This window comes from Fragaria vesca, linkage group LG1, assembly GCF_000184155.1.
Source record: "Fragaria vesca subsp. vesca linkage group LG1, FraVesHawaii_1.0, whole genome shotgun sequence".
Taxonomy (NCBI): domain Eukaryota; kingdom Viridiplantae; phylum Streptophyta; class Magnoliopsida; order Rosales; family Rosaceae; genus Fragaria; species Fragaria vesca.
Window position 1 is genome coordinate 6762140 of NC_020491.1, and position 11849 is coordinate 6773988.

Sequence of the window (11849 nt, forward strand, 5' to 3'; positions counted from 1 at the left end):
GTGACAAATTCACTGCCAATCAATATGTGGGTTATAAAAGTACCTCTAAAGATTGAGTAATTCCTTAATAGATCACGATAACAAAGTTGTTTTAAGAACATTTCATAGGTGATGTATTATAAACTATGGTCGAAGATGAAAGAGAGAAGGATGCTCGGTGAGAAATCCACTACCGATCGATACGGGTTTATAAAGATTGAGTAATTCTTTGTCTTCATAATTTGCTCGCAAGTAACAATCATCTTGACAAATAGATCACAACTTTTATGGGTGTTATGGTCGAAACTGAAAAAGAGAGCAGACAATATCCACCGAAGTATAATTCTGATTAGTGAACTAAATTTCTTTCTATAGAGTTGGTTCAACAAGTAGAATGGTTCGATTAAGCACTACGCATTTGAGCTAAATCTTACTGACATAGTCGGGCGCAGAGAGAACCCAAACGGGTAGTTTGACCCGACCCAAAACGTAAATTTCAAAACAAGTTCCACCAGACTCCTCTCGAACCTCCCAACTCCACCTGCTTCCACACTCTCTATCCCTCAGGCCTCAGCCGCCCAAAAACATCTCACAGTGACACAACTGAAACCTCGTACCTCAGTCCCCTCCTAGTCACAATGTCGGCAACCAGAATCGAAACCTACGAAGACTTCGTGAAAGTCCACGCTCTGCTCCTAACAGCCTCGGGATTGCCCCAGTCCCTGCACCGCCGCCTCTTCCAGAAGCTTCTCTCCGACAGCTTCGACGGCGGGTCCCACTTCCAAATCGAGCCCACCGAGGACGGCCGTCAGCGGCGCCTCGTCCTCACCTCCGACCACATGCCAGCAAACTCCGACGTCTTCCTCGTCGACCACGCCTGGACCTTCCGCCTCTCCGAAGCTCCCAAACAGGTTCTGTCTCCTAATTCCTAGGACCCTGTTTGGTTTCTTACAAATTCAGTATTAAATAAAATTAAAGTTTTGATTTTTATTTTCATCTGCTGAAAAAGTTTGAATCTTTATGTATAGTTGAGGGAAGTTCCGGGATTGGCTGAGAGAATGGCGAGCATAATGTGTGTGGATACTGATTTGAATTCAGAAGAGAGCCAAGTTCTAAGTGGGGATGATGCAAAACGCAGCGTTTTGGAGGTACTGGAAAGTGAGATTAGTGAAGCTAATGGGGATGTTAAGTGGTTGGAGCTTGAGGAACTTGGCATTGACAATGAAACGTTGTCGTCTTTGGACTTGTCTGCTAAGTGCCCTGTATGTCATTAGTAATGCTCTATGAACCCAATTAGTAGTTTTGATGAAAAATGTGTGGTCTTTGGTTGCTGAAGCTCTTAGTGTGTTTGTGTATTCAGGGTTTGATTGCATTGTCTTTGTGTGGGAATAAAATTGACAATCTGGAGGTTGTTGTTGAGGAAGTTAGCAAATTGAAAAATTTAAGAGCGCTATGGCTGAACAACAACCCGGTTGTAGAAAATCGGTATGTGAGTGTTTACTAATGTTTGAAGAGGTTGTACTTTTTTTGTTTTAAGGGAGTACATTTTTATGGAGAGGTTTTGTTTTTTCATGTTTTCGAAATTTCAGTGGCAATGAATTGGGGGATAGGATTCTTCGAGAATTGCCGAATCTTGAAATCTTTAACTCAAAGTTTACAGCCAATTTTGGCGAGTGGGCATTGGGGTTTTGTGGAGGAGTGTTTGACAAGGAAAACCCGGGCAGTTTTGATCTGCCTGACCGTCCGTTGCAGCAAGTCACGGATCTTGATCTTTCAGATAGATGTATTCAGAATTTAATCAATAAGGTTCGACCGATTTCCGTAGTTTCTGTGGTTTTACTATCTTGTACCCTTGTGCTGACTAACTCTGATATTCTATTTACATGATAGCAACATTTGATATATAGATTCAGATTGTCATTGATTGGTCAATAAGTCAATCTAGTAGCATTTCATTGATATGTTTTCTTTTTGTTGTTTTAGGCATTTACGCCTTTTCAATTGCCATGTCTTTCATACTTGAATCTTCGAGGAAATCCATTAGATGAGACCTCACTGTCCGATTTGTTATATGTACTACGGAACTTTCCTTCATTACAATCTCTGGAGGTAATATGTCTTTCTAGTACAAAGGTTATTTTGTTTGGCATTACGTGTCGATATAAAAGCCTAGGATATTTGGAATGTAAACTTGTTTGTTTTATAGGTGGATATTCCTGGCCCTCTTGGAGAAAGTGCTCCAGAAATTCTTGAATCTCTTCCTAATCTTTCTTTACTGAATGGTGTCAATGCATCAATGATATTTGAAAATGAAAAGCAAGTGGTTGACTCAGCGCTTCAGCCACGTCTTCCTGAGTGGACTACTGATGAGCCTCTTGCTGATCGTGTTATAAACGCAATGTGGCAATATTTAATGACATATAGACTGGCGGATGAAGAGAAGATAGACGAGACCTCTGTGTTGTATGTTTTCTATTTGTATAGTTACACAACTTCTAGTTTACATGAATTAATAAGTAATTGGTACGTTAAGCTGATCATGCTTTGTTTTGGGGTTCCTTGTAGGTATGTGATGGATGAGCTAGGTTCAGCATTGAGGCACAGTGATGAGCCAAATTTCAGAGTATCTCCGTTTCTCTTTATGCCGGAGGGGACATTAGCATCAGCTGTGAGGTTGTCAGTTTGCCTCTATTCATTTATTTTTCTGTTTTCTGAAGAGTCTAAAGTTCCTCATCGTTTTTTTTTTTGCTAATCGTAGTATTGAATTTGTTACTTTCAGTTTCTGCATATTATGGCCAATGAAGAATGTTGAAAAAGGTTATGAATGCACTCGTGATTACCTTTTTGGTATTGGGGAGGACAAGCAACGTTCCGCCAGACTTACAGCTTGGTTCCATACACCAGAGAAGTATTTTATTCGAGTATGGTTACCTATTAAAACATTGTGTTCGGGAAAAAGCTATGACCTATATTTAGATTTTGGCTTCTTGAAAAACTGGATTTTAATTCATATATATTTGGGCAGGAGTATGAGAAGCACTGGCAGAACTTGCGAGCAGAAAGCTTAAGACCTCCTCCGATGGAGACATGTCCAACTAAAAGTTTAAAACATACAGAAAAGCGTCCATTACGTGTGTACTCCGATATACCTCAAGTTGAAGAACTTTTGACGCGTCCAGATTTTGTATTCAGTATGAATCGCAGTTCAATTTTTGCACTTAAGTTCATGCTTAATGTTATTCTTCCTTGTTTAATTGTTCTTTAGTATATAGTGTAAAATGCATGTAACTTCTTTTTTTCATTAGATCTATGCTGGTTTTCTCAAATAATAATAAAAATAGAATGAAAGTAACGCCCTGACTATATAATTCTTCAGGACTCTTTCATAATACATATACTCTATATGTTTGAAGTTTATATTATCTGACAGTCCTTTCTCTCTTTCTCTCTGGGCGGTGCTTACAGCATCTGAACCAAAGGATGCAGAAATCATATGGACAGGTGATCAAGTGGATGAGGATATGAAGAAAGCTGCGGGAATAACAGAAAGTCAGTTTGTAAACCAGTTTCCTTTTGAGGCTTGTATCGTCATGAAACATCATTTAGCAGATACTGTTCAGAAGGTTAGCAAATGAGTGTCACAGTGCATTCAACTTCTAGTGATAATACTAATTCATTTGACCATTTTGATCATATTCAACGTAAATCGTCAAGTTTCATCATTGTGTGCATAAGAATAATTTACTGAAACTCAAATCTTAGACTCTAGCTTCTCACCCTACCTCTAATACATACTCATAATGTTTAAATGTTTACCCTATTAACAGGCACTTGGATCTCCTGAGTGGATGCAGCCAACCTATAATCTTGAAACACATCTATCCCAACTTATTGGTGACTATTGTGTACGTAAAAGAGACGGGCGTAACAATCTGTGGATCTTAAAACCTTGGAACATGGCACGAACTATAGATACAACTGTCACTGATAATTTATCTGCTATTATTCGGCTCATGGAGACTGGACCAAAGATATGTCAGAAGTATATTGAGCACCCAGCCTTGTTCAAAGGGAGGAAATTCGATATCCGCTACATAGTTTTACTACGGAGTTTGAGCCCTATGGAAGTATTTCTTTCAGACACTTTCTGGGTATGCACTATGCACACTGCTGATACCGAGTAGATTCTTTCTGAATGCCAGTCATACGAGTGTGCTTTAACCTTCTGTAGAGTTTATCTGTGAGTTAACCTTCTTTGGGGTTTATCTGTGAGATGTCTCTGTTGAAGTAGTTATTTTCATTTCCTTTCAGGTGAGACTGGCTAACAACCAATATTCCTTAGACAAGCACAGTTTTTTTGAGTATGAGACTCACTTTACTGTTATGGTATGTCTTGCAAACGATGTTGTAGATACATAGAGTACATGATTTGAAGTATTCAGTATGTTTTATATATTTTTTTTTATCTTGCTTCATAATACTTTACCATGTCTTTCAGAACTATCGTGGGATGCTGAATCACATGAACACGTCTGAATTTGTAAGGGAGTTTGAACAGGAGCACCAAGGTATGATCACCTGTCTAGTTTATATCATTACTTGCTTCTATGCCAAGTGAAAAGGTTTTCACAAAATTTATATGCTAAGCGTACTAACTCTTATTTATATTCTTGTGTATTCTGTAGTTAAATGGTCGGATATCCACTCTAGAGTCAAAAAAATGATCAGATCGGTCTTTGAGGCAGCTGCAAAAGTGCACCCTGAAATGCACAGTCCATCATCAAGGGCCATGTATGGTGTGGATGTCATGCTTGATACTTCTTTCCAGCCAAAGTTACTGGAGGTTTGTGTTGCCAGAAATTTATTGTCCTTCACTTTCATCATCGATGACAATACTTTTGCAAACTGAGGATCTGTTGTCTGTTTTATAGGTGACTTACTGTCCTGACTGTACAAGAGCATGCAAATATGATATGGAGGCAATAGTTGCCGGAGGGGAAGTAGTTAAAGCTCGGGACTTTTATAACTATGTCTTTGGTTGTCTCTTTCTGAATGAAACCACTCATGTTACTCCATTGTAATGGAGCTATAGAGCAATAGTACTACTGTAACAATACAGGTGATTTTAGGTCCTCATCCAGCCAAATCATTGCCAAACTTGTACTATGGAAAGTGAGACTTTAGATAGGTAGTTTGTCTTGGTGCTTGTAACAGGCCGCATTATGTTTTCTGAGAAGGATTGAAATGTTCTGCAAGTGAGAGTAGCATTGATTAGAAGAAGATCCATGCATTTTTTATTTGTGAGCCTAGTGCATAGATGTAATGGTAGATCTAATTATAGCCTTCAGTCAAATTCAGTGCAGATTATCAGACATGCATGATGCATTGGTTTTGATCCTTGTGTTCATAACTACTGACGAGCAAAATCAAACTAGTGATAAGTAGATTTCATTATGGGGCCAGTTTCCTCTTGTAGCCTGGGCTAGATTGCTCCACCAAAATTTCACCCAACTTGAATTGGGCATGGATTTCTGTTTTTACTGGGGTTGGATTGTTTAGGTGGCAAGTAACAGAGGTTAATTTATTTCATGGGGTGGACTTGCTTTTATATAGGCAATAACTTTGATTAATCTCTAAGGTGGCGTGATCACTCTATTGATTGATGGTGTCAATGGCAAGTTTGGAGTTACATTCCACTTCAATCCTTGTGAAGCTCTTATTTTTGACATACACCTAACTGTTTCGAAGAGCTAAGGTTCATCAACAGGTACACGTAGTAGTTCTTTAATATCGTTGTCAATAAAGACGAAATTGAATTTCACCATCTCACTATCAGGTACACCGTCTTTTTTTGTTTTTTTTTGTTTTATTTTGTTTTGTTTTTTGTTTAGAGTATCAATGACAGTATTTTCAAAGACATTACCACCATTTTTTTCTTTTTTTTGTTGAGGTACACACCATCTTATTCACACTATCTTATTTCCATCTTATAGTTAGTTACTGCTGGGTGAGCACAAATCATAAACATATGCTTGATTACTTGAGAATATTTTCCCTTTTATTTGGCAATACTGAAAAGAAAATATAGAAAATGACACCACCCTCCTTTTTGGTTAGTTTTATCGAAATAGAATTGGGAATTGACTATAAGAGACAACAAAAAAAAGGAAGGAAACACGAAGATTGACCTAAGCAATTTTCTCTTGTGTTGGGTTGACTAGGAACGGAGCGAGTCAACCGACCAAGATCCCCTTCTGTCTTGTTCCTCGCTTCTTTTATATAATTTCCCTAAGCACTAGACCTTCGTTTGTCTATTATCTACTGCGCCATGGAAGCCCTCACCGCCATACACGACGGAGACGACGCCAACATCGGCGCCGCGATTCTGATGCGCTTCACCGACAGCAACCGCGAACTCGACCTCGAAATCCGCAAACTCATCGTCGTCATGTCCGGGATATTCCGAAACCAAAATGCACCCCCGACGCCGGTGGGCTACTTGTGCGCCACGTGCTCCTCCCTCGACATCGCCGCCGCCTCCGATCCCCAAGCTCCCGCTCACGTGCTCGACGCCCACTTCACCATTATGTCCATCGTCATCCCAAAAGTCCCTGCTGCGTTTCTGATCAACAATCTCCGGCAGGTCTTTGATTCCTTAGCACGACCTCTCTGGTCTTCGTCTCCGAGTACCGACTGCTTAGAAGTGAGATGCATTGCTCAGTTGTTCATTGCCGCCGCAAAAGTCGTCAACAATTGGTCAGATGTTTCGGAATTATTCAGCTCCTTCCTCAGCTTGGCATTCCTTGACGGCCTCAAGGTATTTTCTTCTTTTTTTTAATATCTGTTTTTTCAATTGCTTGAATATTATTACTGATAGAAATCCATATTCTTTAGTACCAATGCACATTTGCTGATGGCTAGAAATTACTAGCAACTTAAAAAAGCTCAACAATTGTTTAGTAATTGCTGGTGCATAGTAATTGTTTGAAATTAAAGAGTATAGACTTGATAATTGTTGATGGCTAATGTATGCTAACTGGAATCCCAAAACAGGTGAGAAGTCAATTGTGTTTGTGTCTTCCTGATGTACTGCGAAGTTTTCAAGGAACACCGCTATTTGCCCCTGCAACCAAACAGATTACCGACTTGTTGAATAAGTATCCTCCACTAGTGGACTGTGATGAAAATGCTAGTGCATCTGTTCGCTCCCAACAAGCCAAGGCCTTGGGTAGTTTGCATGTTGTGAAAGTACCTCTTTCCCTTTTGTCAGCCGATGACAGAACTGCTGTGCTTGTCTACTTTAAAACTCTCTTGGAACTGAACCAATTCTTTGTTACCGCACCGATCATTGATGGTTTGTATAGACTTTGTCTCGACCCATCTGCATATGTTTCTCCTGAATTGTTGCTCGATCTAGTACTCTCATTATGCCTTCTTGTCACCCAAGATAATCTGATGTGCATCCCGGTAACTACAGCTGGTTTTCTCAGTATTGGACTGACGAGAGTTTATTCCTTTAACCGGAAAGTCTGTGAAATTAATCTCCCTATTGTGTTTGATGCACTCAAAGGTATATAGTTGTTCTCCCCCTCCCCCAAACTCATCTTTCAACCAACTTTGTTGGCATATTGTGAACTCTGAATACCTTAAATATTCTTTTCCCTGACTCATTGACCTTCTTTGCATTTGTCAGTGATATTGGAAGACCCTAACTCAAGCTACATTCCTGATCCGGTGCATGCATTCAGGTGTCTAATTCATGCTTGTATTGATGAAAGCTTAATCAAAGAGGGAGTTGACCGTGTGGTGATGAATGCAAGCATGGGTGATGGAATCAAGTCTGAGCCAACTATAATTGAAAATTTGTGTGCTACTATTGAAAGCCTGCTTTATTCAAAGCCTAATATTCAATGCCCGCGTGATTATCGCATGTTTACTTTCTTTACCTGGGCCCCTGCATTTGATGTTGTTTCAACAATGTTCGAGAAACTAGGTGTCTTTTTCTGTCTCTAGATACTTGTATTCACATACTTACTTGAAGGTTGCTATGCTTGTTTTTCTTGTTCTTCGTATGTCGGTAAGTGTCATAGACTTATATCTGTCATCATACAGGGCCGTACTCTTCTTTTCTGATGAGGGGTACACTGAAGACTTTGGCAGACATGCAGAAATTGCCTGATAGAGAATTCCATTTCAAGGAAGTGAAGGTATATATTACTATGTACCAACCGATCCAATGATTATTCACGATTCCATAATTGAATCAATTACCTATGGGTCCCAAACTGAAGGAATGTTATGGTAAAACTTTGTCTAAAACGATGTGGTAAAAAGCAACGTGCGATTTGATGGACATGATCCCTGTGGATGCCTGTTTTTCATATTATTAGGTTTAATTTGTTCAAAGATGCTACTGTCACTTCTTCGTGACTTTCAGGTTTAATGTCTCACACCTTAAATTTTCCAGATTAAGCGTCTTCTGGAAAAGCTTGTTCAGAAATATGGGCTTGATGCTATTATGGCCTTTATGCCTCAAGAACTCAAGAATCTGCTTGTAGAGGTTAGTTGAGGGATATCTTGTTAGAATGAGATTTGCCATGGTATCCAGTATTTCATGTCTTCATTATTTTTTATACTTTTTGTTAAACAGACCAATGAAAAGGCTTCTAAACCTGTGGAAGTGATATCTCATGTTCTGGGAGCAACTGCAGTCAGGTATCACCTTTCTCACAACATTTTACCTCCTGCAAGATTTTAAGGCTTATATCCACTCTGGCTATGTTTTGTTCACGGGTTCGTTAACTTGTTTGATTAGTAATATCTAACGAGTAGTGAAGCATGAAAAAGTGAAATAATAAGAAACTCATCCCCTTGTGTCTTCATATTGCGCTCTTTTTTAGGAAGCTAAATTACTCTGCTGATTTGCTTCTTGGTTTGTCCTCCTTGACCATACTCTACCATATTTTGCTCAAGAATATTATTGAAGCATAAGCAAGTAAACATAAATCCTAGTAATTTGCTTTGCTCTACATACTACAGTGATAGATAGTTATTAGGACTGGTGTTTTAGGACTTAAAGTGTGGAATTGATGAGATGACGTGACACAGCAGTCTAGATTAGAATCGAAGCATATGCAAGATAACATAAATCAGTGTAATTACTTTGCTCTAGACTCTGTAGATAGAGCTGGTCTTCACTCTTACATATTTCCTCTACGTTAGTAAGTGCAAAATTCTTTTGCTTTTCATAGTGGTCTGGAGTTCTGGACTGTCATAGTCTGTCATGTGAGGGTAGTCCTCATTCCATTTTTCTTTTTGCATTTGTGGACTGGCTGTAATTCTGTTGACACACCTTTCTTTTTACACCTCCTGCAGGTCTGAGAGTAGCAATAATAGAATGCACGTTAAAGCACTTGGACCGTGCAAGAATTCAAAATGGAAAAGGGATATTCAAGGTAATGGGTTGCGTGATCGGCTAGCTAGGAGTAGAGCTAAGAGAGAGATGACAAACAGGATGTTGGGTGCAGCTGTGATGGCAAAGGAGCTAAAAATCTAGAGGCTGGGAGTTTAATTGAGTTCATAAACTTATCATATTGTTTAGTGAGCTTATACATTATGAGAGATGCGGGGTACTGAATTAGTTGATTATAAGTAGATTCTGAAACCTAAAGTCTTGTCAATTTGCGGAAAACAGAAACTTAGCATATTTCTAACCTAAACTGAAGTTTAGTTTCAATATCTTTATTGGTGCAAATACCAACTGTGGTGATTTCGTTACTGAAACCAGTCAATTGCTTGTCTTTACGAACCAGTGGTGCAACTGTTAAACTAAAGCACGGCTACTATGCTACCGGTTATACGCTGCGAGTATTCTTTTTGAGTTTTTGATGCAAAGTCTTGCCCAGGCTCCCATTTCATGATTTGTCAAATATGTAATGTGTGAAGGGGAAACAAGGAGAAAGCAATTAACATAGATAGTCCTTGCCACAGCATAGATGGTCCTTGCCAAAACCAGGATGTCCTCCGCACACTTGAAAGCACAAACTATGAACATAGATATTTGGGAAGACATAATTGATTAAGTTGTGTCCTAGGCTAGCAACTACATAGGTTTCAAAATTTGTTTCCATAAGCACATATATAATAGTAACACGTCAAAAGCTAGTAACAATAACTCATATAGGAAATAATTTTGATTAATTTCTAAGAGGTGGTGTGATCACTCCATTGATGGCATCAGTGGCAAGTTTGGAGTTGCATTCCACTTCAATCCTTGTGAAGCCCTTATTTTTGACACACACCAAGCTGTTTCAAATAACTAAGATTTCATCAAACAGGTACACATATTAGTTCCTCTATAACGTTGCAGCTGGAGGCCTGCTAAATGTGTTTCGAATAACGAAGCCTTCAGGTTCTGAATTATTGTTAAATACATAATATCGAAGTTGTATTTAACCATCTCATTATCATGTGCAAACCATCTTATTATTACCATCTTTTGTAGTTAGTTACTGATTAGATGAATAGGCAGGGAGAGTGTCTATCAGTAATGAGTGACTCCAATAATTCTACTTGGATAGTTAATAACCTATCAAACTTGCATTCTGAATTGTATGTCTCAGAACCATTTGAAGCTGGAGGTCATCAATGGAAAATGCATGAGGCTCTATCCGAATGGAAAAGGTGATGGAGGGGGCACACATCTTTCTCTTTATTTGGTTTTAGCTGATCCCGCACTTCTTATATGTTGATTTTGATTTCTGCATAAGGAATCAAAGTTCCTGTTATTCTAAAACATGCTGGTGGTTCAGGGCCAGCAACCATCAAGGTTTGGCAAAGATTTTTTTTTTCAAAAACGTTTTATTAATAACTCACACACTCTACATATGTCAGTGAGATTTGAACCCATGACCTCAAAGTTGTCAGTTAAACACCTTAACCAACCAAACCACGGCTCACCGACAAGGTTTGGCAAAGTTTATTTCACTTCAAAGGATTAGACAACCATGATTTTTGGTTGATGATGCTTGCACTTTTCAAGTCGATGTTAATTTTCGTGCAGTTGTTAGGGCTCTTTAATCTTGTATTTCATTTTACATCTTTTGTGTGTTGGTGTAAAGTAAGGATAACTAATTTGCATTATCAACTTGGCATGATACGTAGTTTTTTCCTATAAAATGCTTAACTTTTTGTCGGAAAAAAAGGGAAGAAAAAAACTATTTAGCAGACTTTATTTGAAAGGTTAATTTAGTAATCGAAGTAGTTTTCATTCTGATTCCATATGATAAGTAAACAACATCAATCGTAATTAATTTCATTCTTATTCTAATTCTATGTGGTAAGTAAACAATTCAATGGAATTGAACTTTTGACATACTATTCTATTCCTTCTCTCATTCCTGATAAAATCCATTCCAAGTAAGTAAACATGCCCGAGACGTTTTCAAGCTTGACCTGTACTATTTCTTCATATCACTTTCTTATATCATGCTGCAACAGTAATAACAAAACAGACTTGGATTGAACAATCAAGTATGAATAGCGTGCAACAAGGACCAATGATGTTGGTTATAGATCATATCAAGCGATTGGTGAAAGTAAAGCATGCATGCCATGAGATGATGAGAATCTTCCTCAACACGAGCATGTACGTTTACTTGGTGTGTAGTTGGTCAGTAACAAGAATAGACTTACATTCCAATTTGAGTAATGCTTGGTGGTTCACCTAGAGCTCACCATAGCCACATCATCATACTTTAATTATGTTTTATTTTATATATATTTTTTTTATTATTCTCTACTTTCTTGGTTTTATGATTTTATCTTCTAAACTGTTTCATTTTTTTTTCTGATTCTCAAAAAAAAAAAAA

General features: G+C 38.5%; 2 protein-coding genes across 2 annotated transcripts; both read left to right on the plus strand.

The window, feature by feature from the left end:
- The first annotated feature begins 617 nt into the window (after positions 1 to 617).
- Positions 618 to 5264, plus strand: LOC101313358 (tubulin--tyrosine ligase-like protein 12-like). The gene is made up of 15 exons (XM_004288935.1): positions 618 to 890; positions 1008 to 1241; positions 1340 to 1464; positions 1569 to 1785; positions 1963 to 2088; positions 2186 to 2442; positions 2545 to 2652; positions 2759 to 2900; positions 3005 to 3170; positions 3445 to 3602; positions 3807 to 4130; positions 4291 to 4365; positions 4478 to 4547; positions 4665 to 4822; positions 4911 to 5264. The coding sequence occupies exons 1-15, from the start codon at positions 618 to 620 to the stop codon at positions 5058 to 5060; spliced, it is 2583 nt and encodes an 860-aa protein (XP_004288983.1). The 3' UTR covers positions 5061 to 5264.
- Positions 5265 to 6962: 1698 nt separating this feature from the next.
- Positions 6963 to 9535, plus strand: LOC101313649. The gene is made up of 6 exons (XM_004288936.1): positions 6963 to 7549; positions 7673 to 7972; positions 8092 to 8186; positions 8447 to 8539; positions 8630 to 8694; positions 9355 to 9535. The coding sequence occupies exons 1-6, from the start codon at positions 7009 to 7011 to the stop codon at positions 9533 to 9535; spliced, it is 1275 nt and encodes a 424-aa protein (XP_004288984.1). The 5' UTR covers positions 6963 to 7008.
- Positions 9536 to 11849: the final 2314 nt, after the last annotated feature.